The following is a 17,410-nucleotide window of genomic DNA, read 5'->3' as shown; positions in this document are numbered from 1 at the left end:
AAAGTGCAGATCTATGATCAAAATATCATCAAAGTTGTTTTATTGCTGTGTTTGTTTAGCAGAATACAGATGGTAAGTTTTCCTATAGGGTCTGTGACCTATCTAGTCTTAGACCCTAGGCCATATTTACCCTAGGCCATATTTATACTGTCTGGTAGAGGTTCTATACCAGAAGAGGCCTTAAATCCAATTTAAAAAAAAAAAAAAAGTGGTTGGTTACTTCCTTAGCATTTATACCACTATGGCATTAGTAGGCATATCTTGCAGGCTAGTCACTATTGTAGCTCACAGGGTTTCCAGATGAGAGCAATTAACGTTTACTTTTCTCCTCTTGTAGTGTGTATATCACCGTCTAGGACTGTGAACACTAGTCAGTAGGGGTGAAACTTCCAGTTGAGTACCAGCTCCATTTTTTCATGTTCTATGATGTAAGTATGTGGTGTCTTTAGCAGTAGGTTGTGGAAGGTAACTAATAGCACTGCCAATGGTGTCTGCAGGAGGAGGTGGACTTCCGGGACTCCTTTGACCAATGTCAGATGTAACCTATTTCTTCTGGTACTGGGAGGATTTTTTTGTTAGCATATGATATCTAGTTGAAGTATTCTCTCTCCCATTTCTGTTTTATCTTATAGATTAGGCTTTGCTCAGACATTTGAGCAAATATTATTCTGAGGATGTCTATTAGAGTATTTCTGGGTGAAGCTAATTCTTGAATTGGTAAACTAGGTAAAGAAGATTGTCTACTTTTTTCCCAACCAGTTAAGGACACAAAGACTAACCTCCTGTCGAAGTGTTCTATTACTGTGGGGAGATACCATGACCAAGGCCATTTAATTGGGGGCTGGCTTGCAGTTTCAGAGGTTTAGTCCATTATCATCATGACAGGAGCATAGCAGCACACAAGGCACTGGAACAGTAGCTGAGAGCTACTTCCTGATCTGCAGTCTAGAAAAAAAGAAAGATGCTGGGCCCGGGTGGGAATTTTGAAACCTCAAAGCCCACCCCAGTGATACACTTCCTCCAACAAGGCCATTCTTACTACAAAAAGGTCACACCTTCTAATCTCTCTTATAGTACCACCCTCTAAATAGTACTACTATCTATTCAAATTGATGATCCTATAGGGGTCATTCTTATTCAAACCACCACACCTTCCAATTTGGAAATTCTGTCTGAGTACTTTAAAGCTGGAAAATTGATTTCCATGCACACATACAAACATGTGGGTAGGCACATCACCCTCTTGCCTTTAAATTCAAACTTGATGATACATTAGTTCTTCGTGGGTTTTAAACCTGCCAGACTCATCTTGTGCCTCTGGCTTACCACCTGCAGATTGGGGATTTCTTGGTCTTGTACAGGCATGAGATAATTCCTTTTACCCAGTCTTTTCCTCTGAAGAGGGAAGGGGTGTGTCCCTTACCTTCATAAAGGTTGTTGTCTATTGATAGAGATTAGTTAACCCAAATTCCCTTTGGTTGGTTGAAGTGTTGCTATTAAAATGATTATAATGGATCAACAGTAATTAGGGAGGGAGGGAGGGAAGAGAGATCCTGTAGAGAATTGGTGCCCGTTTTTAATCTCTTGGAATTTCTAGAATATGCCATTTCTAGAAAATATTTGGGTGGTAACCTAAACATTTACTTGGAATTTCAAACAATTTTACTAGAAAACTCAGTACCTTCCCCTACAGTCATTATTTTTTTAAATTCTGTGTATTTGCTGATGGCATTAGTTATTTTATAGATTATCCTGTCTTTTTTATTTACTAAAAGAAAATGAATGAGGGAGAGAAATGGCTCAGTGGTTAAGAGTACTTGTTCTTACAGAGAACCTGGCACCCACACCAGCACCCACATGAAGGCTTACAGCCACCTAATAATTCCAGTTCCAGAGGTTCTGATGGTTTTTGCTGACCTCTATGGGTACCAGACTTGCATGTGGTACAGAGACATACATGTGAACAAAATACTCATGCATATAAAACAAATAAATATGAAAAAGATTTAGGATATACGGTGTGTTAATAAGTATTAGTAATTTTCAGACATGACCTCTAAAGAACTTGATCCAGAAGAAGGGGCTGATAGATGAAAAAATGAAATAACAAACAGGAAGTCTTGAGTGCCACAAAAGAAAAGTCTTCATGATTTATGGAGACGTGGCTAGTTGATGTTTTTGGTTGTTGGTCTGGCACTTAGGTAATAGGACATGGCTCAAAAGCATAGGTATAAGAATGTGTTGTTTCAGAGAAAGGGAAGTACTCTAATAAATGCATGTGGTGGCACAAGCCTACAATCCCAACACTTGTGAAACTGAGGAAAAGGAGGATTATAAGATTAAGGCCAGCCTGAGCTAAATAGTGAGACACTACTACAAAATGAAGACAAAGTTGACATTAGCATCTGAGGTAGCATAGACAACTTTATATTTTTTTAAACCCATTGTATACTTGAAACTTCCTTAATTATATTATATCTTCAAATTGTTTCTGTCTAGTGAATTGAAATTCAGTGACTTTAAAAAAGGAAGGACCGTGGTTAGGACAAAACGGCAACCAACAGATTGGGAAAAGATCTTTACCAATCCTACAACAGATAGAGGCCTTATATCCAAAATATACAAAGAACTCAAGAAGTTAGACCGCAGGGAAACAAATAACCCTTTAAAAAATGGGGTTCAGAGCTAAACAAAGAATTCACAGCTGAGGAATACCGAATGGCTGAGAAACACCTAAAGAAATGTTCAACATCTTTAGTCATAAGGGAAATGCAAATCAAAACAACCCTGAGATTTCACCTCACACCAGTGAGAGTGGCTAAGATCAAAAACTCAGGTGACAGCAAATGCTGGCGAGGATGCGGAGAAAGAGGAACACTCCTCCATTGTTGGTGGGATTGCAGACTGGTACAACCATTCTGGAAATCAGTCTGGAGGTTCCTCAGAAAATTGGACATTGAACTGCCTGAGGATCCAGCTATACCTCTCTTGGGCATATACCCAAAAGATGCCCCAACATATAAAAAAGACACGTGCTCCACTATGTTCATAGCAGCCTTATTTCTAATAGCCAGAAGCTGGAAAGAACCCAGATGCCCTTCAACAGAGGAATGGATACAGAAAATGTGGTACATCTACACAATGGAATATTACTCAGCTATCAAAAACAATGACTTTATGAAATTCGTAGGCAATTGGTTGGAACTGGAAAATATCATCCTGAGTGAGGTAACCCAATCACAGAAAGACATACATGGTATGCACTCATTGATAAGTGGCTATTAGCCCAAATGCTTGAATTACCCTAGATCCCTCGAACAAACGAAACTCAAAACGGATGATCAAAATGTGAATGCTTCACTCCTTCTCTAAAAGGGGAACAAGAATACCCTTGGCAGGGAAGAGAGAGGCAAAGATTAAAACAGAGACTGAAGGAACACCCATTCAGAGTCTGCCCCACATGTGGCCCATACATATACAGCCACCCAATTAGACAAGATGGATGAAGCAAAGAAGGGCAGGCAGAGAGGAGCCGGATGTAGATCTCTCCTGAGAGACACAGCCAGAATACAGCAAATACAGAGGCGAATGCCAGCAGCAAACCACTGAACTGAGAACAGGACCCCCGTTGAAGGAATCAGAGAAAGAACTGGAAGAGCTTGAAGGGGCTCGAGACCCCATATGAACAACAATGCCAAGCAACCAGAGCTTCCAGGGACTAAGCCACTACCTAAAGACTATACATGGACTGACCCTGGACTCTGACCTCATAGGTAGCAATGAATATCCTAGTAAGATCACCAGTGTAAGGGGAAGCCCTGAGTCCTGCCAAGACTGAACCCCCAGTGAACTAGATTGTTGGGGGGAGGGCGGCAATGGGGGGAGGATGGGGAGGGGAACACCCATAAAGAAGGAGAGGGGGGGTTAGGAGGATGTTGGCCCAGAAACCGGGAAAGGGAATAACACTCGAAATGTAAATAAGAAATACTCAAGTTAATAAAAAAAAGAAAAAATTAAGAAAAAAAAAAGGAAGGACCTCTTTTAATAAAAGGTATCATGAAAAATAACCACTTTTTAATTAAAAAGTCTAAACATTCCGTTGAGGAGACTGGGCATCTATTCAACAGGGCAGGTTTCATGTCATTACCTCCACAAAGGCCACAGTGTTGTTTTCTAGTTTTCCCTGGCTTGTTTTTGCTGGGGGTGGGGGGGTCCTATTTTATTTTTGTTTTTTTGTTTGTTTGTTTTTGATACAGTTTTCAGGCTATCCTCAGACTTCCCGTGCAGCTGAGGCTAGACATGAACCTCTGATCCTTCTGCCTTTATCTACCAAATGACACACACCTCCTCGAACCCCACCACCAAGTGATCCTCCACCCCCTTTCAGGAAAGCTGTTGAGTATGAGTAAAGTCTTCCATATCCCCATCTGTAAAACAAATAATAATAATAGTACCAATTTATTGAAGCTACTTAATAAACAAATGCTTGTGGATTTTATACAGAGAGTCTGATAGGATACATGTCAGTATTTGTTGCAAGTTATTTTTAAAGTAATACTAAAAACTTAAAAAGCTTATTTTAGAGAATTAAATATTAATGAAAGTTGGTGTTACTCCTTTCGGGATTGTTGAAAAAAAGCATAGTTTCTTAAATTATTTAAATTATTTGTTGTTTTGTGGTGTGTTTTTAGAGGGAGCAAAATATTCAACTAGTTGAACTGATTGATGGTTGTGTACCTTTTTAGCTGGATGTGAAGTTCTGTAAAAATACAAAATTTAGTTTGGTGCTTGTTCTCAGTCATTTTACACCAAGACTCAAAACAGGATGTGATGGTACAGGTTTTGATTCAAACTAAGTACTTAGAGGTGGTGGAGTAGAGGTAGGAAAATAGCTCAATAGAAAATTCTTGATCTGCAAGCATGAAGGCCTGAGTTCAGATCACCCATATAAAAAGCTGGTTTGTAACCCCATGCGGGTTGGAGGAGATAGGCAGCTTTCCGGCAGAGATTACAGAAATGGGTGCTACTGCTCTTACACAGGTGCTGAGAACTCTAATATGGATCATCAGGCTCAGGGAGTTGGGGTGGCATCTGGAACAAGTGTCAGTCATATCTCATTGAAGGCTGTTTGTTCTAGAACTCATTTCTATAATACCAATTAGCAGTGTAAACAGTAGACTCCAAGTTCAGTGAAAGATTCTGTCTCAAAAAATAAGGTGTTCTTTAAAACTTGGTAAGGTTCTTATTTTGTTATTTTTAACGTGGCATAAGGGTAGGCAAAGAGGAAGATGTTTTTTAGGCAAAGAGAAAATTCAGAACAAGGGTAAGCCCCATTGTGTTTTGGATGAACAGGATACAATTAAAGCTAACTGCAGCATAGAACTCAGTAGAAAGGTCAGATAAGTAAGATTGGAATAGACAGTGGCTGTTTGTACTTCTAAAAAATTTTTTTAAATTGTATTTTTAAAAATTCGACTTTAATGTATTATAATTTTGTGTGTCATGGTACACATGTGGAGGTCAGCAGACAGCTTTGTGTCATTTCTCACCTTCAACTTTGTTTGAGACAGGGTTTCACTGCTCTCTACACCAGGCTAGGTGGCTGTGAAACCTCTCAAGGATTCTCAGTTTCCACTTCTCATCTTCTTCCCATTTCTGCAATGATTACAGAAATGAGTGCTATTTGCTTTTACCTGGGTACTGAAGATGAAATATGGACCATCAGTTTAGGAAAGGCAGCATTTTACCTACTGAACCATGTGGAACAGCGGTGGTTAGATCTCATTGTTTAGAGAACTAAAGTCTGTTTGTTACAGTGCTTATTTCTATAATACTAATATGTTATTGATAATTCAGATTGGTATGGATACAGCAGGAAGTTATACTAGTTCAGCTTTCCTAGCATGTTATTATTAATAGCAATCCTGAACAAACTTTTCTTACAATTTAAAAGAGACCTTTAACAATATAACAGGTTTTATGGAAAATACTGAATATCCTGTACAAGTATCCTCTTTTAGTGAAACTGCAATTTCAGGAGTAGATCGCAGTTCACAGTATTGAACTGGTGAGACTGCGTACAAAGCAGCTGTGAGGCCATTGGCCCTTAGAAGAACTTTTGTCTCCTGGTTAACTGAGAGGTCTACTACATTCTTTAATATGATTCCATTATTCAGCAGTCTTCAAGGGAGTAAATACTCTGAAGCATGTTCATCACAAAACAGAAAGAAAAACAACTTCTAAGCATTGAAGAGTATGAAATGAGGGTGGACATTTAACTGTTAGGTTTGCTTTGGTGTGCTAATTTTGTCTTTTGTGATAGGGTCTCTGTAGAACCCAGGCTGGCCTGGAATTCCAGATTCTCCTGCCAGTTGAGAACCACCATGCCTAGCTGTGTTAGGAATTTTTATTGTAAGGATCTATTTTTTAGTTAGTTTTCTTCATGTTGCCCTTAAATTTTTTACTTAAGTATCTTTGTAGGCACCAAGATTATCGAAATAAATTGATTTTTAAAGTTTATATGCTGTTTGTTTTTACGTTTATTTATTTATTTATTTATTTATTTATTTATTTATTTATTTATTTATCTAGAGAGAGAGAAAGAGAGTGAGTATGTGTGTGTGTGAATACACAAAAGTCAGTAGACAGTTTTCAAAAATCAGTTATCTCTTTCCGTCATGTGACATTAAACTCGGGCTTCTTTGCTTGGCAGCAAGTACCTTTACTTGCTGAGCTATCTTTCTGTTCCCACTTATTTTTTATTTTTCATTTACTTATTGCCATATGGAATCTTGAACCCAGGGTCTATGCCATGTCTCTGCCACTGAGATAAAACTTTGGCTCTTTATTCACTTCATTTGGGTTGAAACTATTCCTAATTTTAAAGAAAATTTGTATTTGAAATTTGTACTAAAACAAATATTTCTATGTTGTATGTTAAAATACCTCTAAGTGAACTCTACTATTTGGCTGTTATTGGGTGGTAAATTGATCTCCACAAATACTGCAAACATAGTCTGGCCAAATATAACTTATAAGAGATTGTTAGGATTTTCGCGTATGCTTATTAACATAGAAAAACTACATTTTTTTAAAAGATTCATTTATTTATTATATATAAGTACACTGTAGCTGTCTTCAGACACACCAGAAGAGGGCATCAAATCTCATTACAGATGGTTGTGAGCCACTATGTGGTTGCTGGGATTTGAACTCAGGACCTCTGGAAGAGCTGTCAGTGCTCTTTACCACTGAGCCATCTCTCCAGTCCAGTAATACATTTTTCTAAAAATCATTCTCTACATAAGATGCCAGTTCTCTTGGAACTTAAAGCTTGAGTAGATTATATAGACATAGTGGTTTATAAATTCCAAATGAGTTTGGTCTCTTCCTTTTCTTAAAACAGATGACAGCCTTTTAATTTTATTCAGCTGCTAGCTTACCCAAGTATTTAGAATGGAAAGATCTTTAAGGTCTTTACTGTTCTAGCTGATCAGTGTAGCTTTTTTTTTTTTTTTTTTTTTTTTGGTTCTTTTTTTCAGAGCTGGGGACCGAACCCAGGGCCTTGTGCTTCCTAGGTAAGCACTCTACCACTGAGCTAAATCCCCAGCCCCCAGTGTAGCATGTTTTTAATTTTTATCAATTAAAAACAAAGAGTTAAAACCAGGCTTAGTTGGTGCTTTACCAGGATAGAATTCCCCCTTTTCTTGTGTTTTTGTTTGTTTGGTTTTTTTTCTTTCTGAGATGGTTTCTTGATTACATACAGGCTGGCCTTGATTTGGAGATCTTCCTGCCTCAACTGTATGCCAAGGTGTATGCTGAAAAATAGGTATTTTTAGCCAGTTGTAATAATAGTTCATGCTTATAATTCCCATGTGTGTGAAACTAAGACAGTTGGATCACTGAGAGTCAGAGAACTGCCTGAGTCACAGTATAAGATGCTGTGTTAAAGCTAATAGGAAACTTCCTACTTAAATGATTCATCTTATCTCTCTAATTTTGTATAGCTTTATAAAAACTGGCTAGGCAGCATTTTGGAGATCTTTGCTTTTAAAATAAAACCACTTTTTTGATTACAGAAAGACCCAAATGGGACCAGTAGTTTGGCAACTGGAAGTTCTCTTCTACAAGAATTTGAAGTACAGAATGAGGAGGTGGCAGCTTTTTGTCAATCCATTATGAAGTAAGGAATTTTTCTTTATAAATTTACAGATTCTTTAAGTTAAAACAAACAACTTCAGAGATGAGTAAGGTAGAGGCAGCATATCTCTGAGGTCTAGGCCAGCCAAGGCTACACAGTGAAACCTTGTCTCAAAACAAAACAACAAAACAAAAATCAAAAGTTGCTACTTAATGCCAATCCTAAAAATTTTTAACTTTTTAAAAAAATTATTTCCTTCATGTGGCTAAAATTTTGAAGCAAACAGTTAATTGGCACATAACCACAAGCCACAGATGAATCTAGATCTTTATTTGTCAGGCTTCTAAATATTTAAGGAAAAAAATGAAGCCAGGAGTTAATTTCTGATCCCTAGAAAATGTCTCGTTTTGTTTTTAGGCAAACTTTCATCTTCTCAAAAAAAAAAAAAAATAGGTGCATGTATGTGTGTATATATATAATATATATTATATATATATATATGCATATACATATACATATATGTGTGTGTGTATGTGTTTTGTCTTAGGAGACACTGTTTCACTTTGTAGCCCAGGCTAGTCTCAAACTCTCAGTCTTCTGCCTCAGTCTCCTGAGTTCTAGGTTTATCAGCATACATAACCATGCCCAATTTCTCACAAACTATCTAGCGTTCAGAATGCTATCCCATTTATTTAAAAATACAGCTTTTAAATATTTTCTCACTCTTGTATGTATTGGACAGTATTATTTTTTGTTTTGTTGTTATTGTTTGAGAGGTGGGGTCTGTAGCCCAGGTCTGTAACTGAAGATGTTGAACTTTTGATGTTCCTGCTTCCACCAAGGACTAGGATTACAGTAATGAACTACCACATCCAGTTTTCTGCAGTACTGGGGATGGAATCCAGGCCCTCAGTCATGTTAGGCAGGCACTCTACCAACTAAGAGCTTTATTTTCAGGCCTTATACCATATGCTTTACAGATGGAAAAACTGAGTCCAAAGAAATACCCTAACAATGTTTTCTCTGCTGTCAGTACAGGACCACATCTTTGCCTCTGGTTATATGTGTGTTTGTTACATGATTGTAGGTGTGTGTTACATTTCTCTGTGGGATCTGGGGAACAAACTCAAGTTGTCAAGTTTGTACATCAAACACTTACCTGCTATCCTATCTTGCCATCTCTGTTCTACGAAACTCTATAGGCCCTGCTAGGCTGGCATACACTATGTAGGCTATACTGTCCTTTTACTCAAGATAGTCCATCTGACTCAGCTTTCCTAGTGCTGGGGTAGCATATATGTACCACCGCTACTGCTTTGAATTCATTTTTTTTTAATTTTTAAATTCAAATTTTTATTAAAAAATTTAAAATTTGAAATTGGTTTATTTATATATATGAATAGATATCAGATATATTTAATCTGTTGAATATATCTGATATATAATGAAATATGAACTTGAACTTGGATCCTTTGCCTGTATTTCTCAAGAGTTAATAGGTCTTATAGAACTGCTAACATGATGGATCAAATTTACAATTTACCCCTCCCTTCAGACTTTGTCTTTCTCTTTCCTTTCTTTCCTTTTTTTACCATGTTCAACCTCCATGTGGTTTAACTTTATTTTCTCGTATTGCTAATGGGACTTCTTAAGAAAGGGAGTATGGCAACTGACTCTATATTCTGATGCTTTTGTTAGCAGAGAAGAAAAATGATTCTTAGCCAGACAGAGAAAAGCTATGCAAAACACTGAAGTAGTAAACTTCAAGGCTGAGGGGACAAAATCTGTTCTCTCATGCAAGGAAAGCAGTTACCACTATGGGATCATTCTGAATCTAGAGCTGTTTTCTGTAAAAAGATCTCATTTTTAAGCAGGCCATGGGGCCTCAGATCATTTTTGAGTATGTGTGCCATAATTGATTTAGGAGTAATCTTTACCTTAATGGAAATAATCTGTTAAATTTCTTACATAGTTTCTTCTTTTCCCAAACAAGTGCTATATGATTTCCCTCATATTTTTTACTAAGTACTACATTTAAGCTTTGCAAGTCGGAGGATTAAGTTCTTTATGATCTGCCTTTTGAGTTGTAGAGCTGTTTTCACAAACCTCCCAACTTTAACTAAGTGGTTACAGTAGCCCTTCTTGGCTAGGACAGCTGCATTCCACAACTCTTCAGTGGATGTCTGAAAACAAATACTGGTGTAAACTCTTTGTAGAAAATATGTGTTTGAAAAGAAAAATAAGTTTATAGGGGTCACTCAGGTGGCTTAGTAGGTAAGGTGCTTGCTACCAAATTGATGATACAAATTTGATTCCTGGAATCTATTCCCTCTGGTTGTTTTCTGCCTCCACCTATATACCCCTTTCCTACATAAATTAAAAACAATAAATAAATTTTTAAATTTCCATTATTTTATGTGTATGAGTGTTTTCTTTTTTTTTTTTTTTTCCGGAGCTGGGGACCAAACCCAGGGCCTTGTGCTTGCTAGGCAAGCGCTCTACCGCTGAGCTAAGTCCCCAGCCCCCGTGTATGAGTGTTTTGCCTGCATGCGAGTATACCATGTGCATACTCTGTGCCAAAAGAGGTGTGATTGGAGTTACACAGTTGTGAACTGTCTGCTATATGGGTGCTAGGAATTGAACCTGATCATCTGCAAGAAAAGTGCTTTTAATCACTGTGAGCCAACTCTCCAGCTCCCTCAGATAAATTTTTTAAGTTAAAAAATAGTAATTTTTATATGATAGAATAATTTACCATCAATCTTGACATCCTGAGCACATAACTTTTTTCCCTTCCTTTATTGGATCACAGATTTTTCTTTTTGCCTACTAGAAGTATTTTCAGATCATAATTGACAGGACAGTAACTAGAACTGAATAAGGAGAATGCTGTATTCATTTATATATGTACATATTTATGCTCAGAATGGCTTATATAACTCTAGATGAACCAAATAGAAAATGAGTTCTAATTCTCAGATACCCAGTAATACATAGTATGGATACAGCAATTATCAGAACAATAAGACCTAGACTTTTCTGAAGCTATGTTCTAGGATTTTTTTTTTTTTTTTTTTTTGCTCTGGAAACATGGAGACTCAGCGCATATGCCGAGTTCCTCAAAAGTGACTGCTTTCTTCCAGCAGTTTTCTCACAATCCCAGTGGACTTTAAACACACACACACACACACACACACACACGCGCGCGCGCGCGCGCACCCTCACATATGTCAGACAAGCACCGTACCACTAATACTAAGGTTCTTGGTTCTTTTTCCCCACTCTCCTTTTGTTATTAAAAAGTCTTCTAAAAATATTCATGTGATCATATTGATTAAGCTGTGAAGTCAGCATTAGTCTATTAGGGTGTTGTGTGTGCTTACATTTGAAATTACAGTACGTCTGTTTTAACCACTCAGTTGCCTGTCTTAGGCCTGGACTTTGTTTGTTACCATTTTTGTCAATGAAATTAAAAACTTGGACTAGTGAAGGTCTTCTACTTTGACTTAGGATTGCCTTTCATTATATTTGTTTCTTTTTCTTGCTAAAACTTACTAGATTTACTAGTTGTGCTTTAGAGAAAAGTTTTTAAAAGAATGTTGATATAATAGGCTTGTTTTGGAATAATGAAGATTGAACCTAGAGGACTAGGCATGCCTTCTAGCATCAAGCTTCAGCCCAGGCTTGTGGTTATTGCTTCTATGTTTCTGTAGTACAAAATGAGAAACTATATTCTATACCCGCCTTTTCTTTATATGTGATTCAGATCTCATACAATGTAATGATCTTTTTATTATTAGGGAATGTCAAAAGTATCATTGCAGCAGTTTCATACATACAAATAACATTGATCATACCCTCTCCCTCTCAAGAGTATCTTAATTACAAGACATTCCAAATCTTTTTAAAAATTGACTTCAACTTCGAATTGTTTGTTTATTTAGTGGTGTCTTAATTTAATTTTTTGAGATAGGATCTCACTCCTTTGATAGACCAAACTGGCCTCAAACTCAGAGAGATCTGCCCACCTCTGACTTCTGAGTACTGGAATTAAAGATCCAATATTATTTTCATGAATCTGCAAACAGGATAATGCCAATAATAAGAATAAGCATTTTGTAATTAGCTTATTGCACAATTATAAGCTTATTGTGTTGTGAAGAGATAAGCTTGAAAGAAACTATCTTTATCTTACTGTGTCCATCTGCGATATAGTACCAACATCAGTTCTGCTTCTAGCACTCTGATCACTTCTCAACTTTTCTTGTAAATATATATATATGTATATATATTTATATAAACCCACATATACACATATATAAACACATACATTTATATGTATACATACATATACACACATTATATACATAATATGCCTATATATGTTTGTATGTGGTTATGTACATGTGAATGCTGGTGCTAGTAAGGGCCAGAGTCATTGGCTCACCTGGAGCTGGATTATAGGTAATGGTGAGTCACCTGGCATAGGTGTTGTGAATCAAACCTGGGTCTTGTGCAAGAACAGTATACACTTTTAACAGCTTTCCATCTCTATCTATTTGAGCTATCTCTTCCAGTTCCATATTTTATCTTTTTAATATTGGATCCTGTGTGTGTGTGTCTTCTAAGACCACAATGTATAAACCACATTTATTCTTTGACTGATTCATTTATTTTATAAAGCATTAACAGCATTTGTTATGTAGTAGGCACTAACTGCTTCATAATATTACTTTACATATTCTTATGACAATCCTGAAAAATATATGGTCATATTATTCTGAAAAAAAGATAATGTCAGTAGCTTAACTGCATTTGTGTAGTTAACAAATAGTAAAAATAAGGTTTAATATCAAGTAGTCTGCTTAACAGGGTTTTTTTTTCTTTTATTGGATATTTTTTATTTACATTTCAAATGTTATCCCATTTCACACTTTTTATTCCAGAAACCCGCTATCCTTTCCCCATCCTCCTGCTTCTATGAGAGTGCTCTCTCACCCACACACCCACTCCCTCCCGCTTCCCTGTCCTAACATTCCCCTACACTGGGGCATTGAGCCTTGACAGAACCAAGGACCTCTCCTCTGATTGCCCATTGCCCAACAAGGCCATCCTTTGCTATATATACAGCTGGAGCCATAGGTCCATGCATGTGTATTCTTTCTTTGGATGGTAGTTTAGTCCCTGGGAGCTCGGGGGGGGGGGGGGGGTCTGGTTGATTGATATTGTTGTTCTTATGGGGTTGCAAAACCCTTCAGCTCCTTCAGTTTTTTTTCTAACTCTTCCACTGGGGACCCATTTTCCGTTCAATGGTTGACTGCAAGAATCCCCCTCTGTATTTGTAAGGCTCTGGCAAAGCCTCTCAGGAGACAGTTGTATCAGTCTCCTGTCATCAAGGACACAACAATGTCTGGGTTTGGCATCTGTATATGGGATGGATCCTCAGGTGGGGCAGTCTCTGGATGGCCTTTCCTTCAGTCTCTGCTCCACACTTTGTCTCCTATTTCCTCCTGTGAGTATTTTTTGTTTCCCCTTATAAGAAGGATTGAAACATCCACACTTTGGTCTTCCTTCTTCTTGAGTTTCATGTGGTCTATGAATCTTGGGTATTCCAAGCTTTTGGGCTAATATCCATTTATTAGTGAGTGAATATTATGTGTGTTCTTTTGTGATTGGGTTACCTCACTCAGGATATTTTCAAGTTCTATCCATTTACCTAAGAATTTCATGAAAATTTCATAGCTGAGTAGTAGTACTCTATTGTGTAAATGCACCATGTTTTCTGTATCCATTCATCTGTTGAAGGACATCTGGGTTCTTTCCAACTTCTATTAGGAATAAGGCTGTTATAAACAGCATGTGTCCTTGTATATGGTGGAGCATTGGGTATATGCCCAGGAGTGGTATAGCTGGGTCCTCAGGTAGTACTATGTCCAGTTTTCTAAGGAAATACCAAACTGATATCTAGAGTGGTTGTATAAGCTTGCAATCCCACCAACAGTAGAGAAGTGTTCTCTTTCTCCACATCCTTGTCAGCATCTGCTGTTATCTGAGTTTTTTATCTTAGCCATTCTCACTGGTGTGAGGTGGAATATCAGGGTTGTTTTGATTTGCATTCCCTGATGACTAAGGATGTTGAGCATTTTTTTAGGTACTTCTCAGCCAATCAGTATTTCACAGTTGAGAATTCTTTGTTTAGCTCTGTAGCCCATTTTTTAATAGGGTTTTTTGATTCTTTGGAGTCTAACTTCTTGAGTTCTTTTTATATATTGGATATTAGCCCTCTTTTTGGATGTAGGATTGATTGGTAAAGATCTTTTCCCAATCTGTTGGTTGTCGTTTTGTCATAATGACAGTGTCCTCTGCCTTACAGAAGCTTTGCAATTTTGTGAGATCCAATTTATCCATTCTTGATCTTAGAGCGTAAGCCATCAGTGTTCTGTTCAGGAAATTTTCCCCTGTGCCCATGTGATCAAGACTCTTCCCCACTTTCTCTTCTATTACTTTCAGTGTATCTGGTTTTATGGGGAGGTCTTTGATCCACTTGGACTTGAGCTTTGTACACTGCAATAAGAATGAATCAGTTTGCTGACTGCCAGTATAATTATCACCATTTGTTGAAAATGCTGCCTTTTTTCCACTGGATGGTTTTAGCTCCTTTGTCGAAGATCAAGTGACCATAGATGTGTGGGTTCATTTCTGGGTCTTCAATTCTATTCCATTGATCTACCTGCATGTCTCTACCGATACCATACAGGTTCTATCACTATTGCTCTGTAATATAGCTGGGGGTTAGAGATGGTGATTCCCCCAGAAGTTCTTTTATTATTGAGAATAGTTTTTGCTATCCTGGGTTTTTTTGTTGTTCCAAATGAATTTTCAAATTGCTTTAACTCTATGAAGAATTGAGTTGAAATTTTGATGGGGATTACATTGAATCTGTAGATTTTTTTCGGCAAGATGGCCATTTTTACTATATCAATTCTGCCAATCCATGAGCATGGGAGATCTTTCCATCTTCTGAGATCTTCAATTTCTTTCTTTAGAGACTTGATGTTCTTGTCATACAGATCCTTCACTAGCTTGGTTAGAGTCACACTGAGGTATTTCATGTTATTCGTGACTATTGTGAAGGGTGCTATTTCCCTAATTTCTTTTTTCTTTTTTTTTTTTTTTTTTTTTCGGAGCTGGGGACTGAACCCAGGGCCTTGCACTTGCTAGGCAAGCGCTCTACCACTGAGCTAAATCCCCAACCCCCTAATTTCTTTCTTAACCTGTTTATCCTTTGAGTAGAGGAAGGTTACTGATTTGTTTACATTAATTTTATATCCAGTCACTTTGCTGAAGTTGTTTATCAGCTTTAGTAGTTCTCTGGTGGAACTTTCCAGATCACTTAAATATACTATCATATCATCTGCAAATAGTGATATTTTGACTTCTTCTTTTCCGATCTGTATCCCCTTGACCTCCTTTTGTTGTCTGATTGCTCTGGCTAGAACTTCAAGAACTATATTGAATAAGTAGGGAGAGAGTGGGCAGCCTTGTCTAGTCCCTGATTTTAGTGGGATTGCTTCAAGTTTTTCTCCATTTAGTTTGATGTTGGCTACTGGTTTGCTGTATATTGCTTTTACTATGTTTAGGTATGGGCCTTGAATTCCTGATCTTTCCAAGACTTTTACCATGAAGGGGTATTGAATTTTGTCAAATGCTTTCTCAGCATCTAATGAGATGATCATGTGGTTTTTTGTTTTTGTTTTTTTTTTTTTTTTTTTTTTGAGCTGGGGACCAAACCCAGGGCCTTGCGCTTGCTAGGCAAGCGCTCTACCACTGAGCTAAATCCCCAACCCCGGTTTTTATCTTTGAGTTTGCTTATATAGTGGATTATGTTGATGGATTTCCGTATATTGAACCATCCCTGCATCCCTGGGATGAAACCTACTTGATCATAATGGATGGTTGTTTTGATGTGTTCCTGGATTTGGTTTGTGAGAATTTTATTGAGTATTTTTGCATTGATACTCATAAGGGAAAATTGGTTCTGAAGTTCTTTCTTTGTTGGGTCTTTGTGTGGTTTAGGTATAAGTTCAATTGTGGCTTCATAGAACGAGTTGGGTAGTGTGCCTTATGTCTCCAATTTGTGGAATAGTGTGAAGAATATTGGTATTAGGTCTTCATTGAAGGTCTGGTAGAATTCTGCACTATAAACCCATCTGGACCTGGGCTAGAATAGCCAGTGTTCTTAACTACTGAGCCATCTCAAAAGCCCCAAATTGTTTACTAGTTATAGAAGCACATAAACAATATTTCCAGCATGCATTCCATTTAAGGCCTCATGAAAACCAGATGGTGACTAAATATATAGCTCACTGATGGTGTATATACCTAGGTTCCTAGCATTTATGAGGTCTTGGGTTCAATCCCAGCACTGCAAAAAAGGAGAAGAAACACTGATTAGGTAAGGAGACTAGATTCTGTTACCAACCTCCAGGAAAAAGTCAGTTATTGGGACCTGTGACAGTATTTCCAGCATGTGCTAACAGTGTTCAATTTCCCCCTATCTTAAAAACGTTTATTTACATTTGTTTATTTTTTCATTGTGCTTATGTGTGAATGGGTGAGTGTGAGTTGTGTGTTGGTGAACATGTCATGGCAAGTATGTGTTTATTCCTAAGGGTTGTCGTGAAGTTTATGTTTGTAAACATGTGAAGGTTAGAGGATGGCAGGCAGGAATTGCTTCTCTGCTACCATGTGAATCCCAGGGACTGACTCAGATTTTCAGGCTTGGTGCCAAGCACTTATTTACGGAGCCATCTCACTGGCTCCCTTCTCATAGCCATAATGCCAGTCATGTCTGGAGATGAGCCACATACTACATTCATGGATTTACATCTAACTGTGTTGCTCCAATGAATACATTTGCATGTGACCCTTTTAAAGTCCCCTCGTAGCACTTAATGTAAGGCCTTGTGCCACTATGAAAACCCATTTCCCCCATTGTCTTATAATCACAGTGTTTATAGGAAAAAAGTTTCACTTAGAAATAATATTTTGAAAGGACAGAAACTTTTTATCCCTCTTTATTTACAATTTTAGTTAGTTACATTTTTTCCCTGCCATAAATAATTCATTTAAAATAGACCAGTTTATGTAATTGCATTGTGCAGCCTAAGAATCTAAAGCAGAGAACCTAATTTGATGCTGGCCCTCTCTCGAATGCCTGGATCTTGTTGACAGTGTTACCAAAGATATCCTGGCACTAGTTAATCTCTT

The 17,410-nt window shown here is 37.5% G+C and overlaps 1 protein-coding gene across 5 annotated transcripts in view; it reads left to right on the top strand.

Annotated features, from left to right (window-relative positions):
- Positions 1 to 17,410, top strand: part of Pik3c2a (phosphatidylinositol-4-phosphate 3-kinase, catalytic subunit type 2 alpha) — a 105,539-nt gene that overhangs the window by 33,606 nt on the left and 54,523 nt on the right. For 4 of the 5 annotated variants that reach the window (NM_001108500.1, XM_063267507.1, XM_063267503.1 and 1 more), the window contains exon 4: positions 8,079 to 8,182. The exons of the other annotated variant lie outside the window; for it this stretch is intronic. In NM_001108500.1, the coding sequence (NP_001101970.1) occupies positions 8,079 to 8,182 (104 nt within the window). The remainder of the gene's footprint in view (positions 1 to 8,078; positions 8,183 to 17,410) is intronic. 5 annotated transcript variants of the gene reach the window in all.

The sequence above is a fragment of the Rattus norvegicus genome, chromosome 1, assembly GCF_036323735.1.
Source record: "Rattus norvegicus strain BN/NHsdMcwi chromosome 1, GRCr8, whole genome shotgun sequence".
Lineage (NCBI taxonomy): Eukaryota > Metazoa > Chordata > Mammalia > Rodentia > Muridae > Rattus > Rattus norvegicus.
This window is presented reverse-complemented; position numbering and strand designations above follow the sequence as displayed.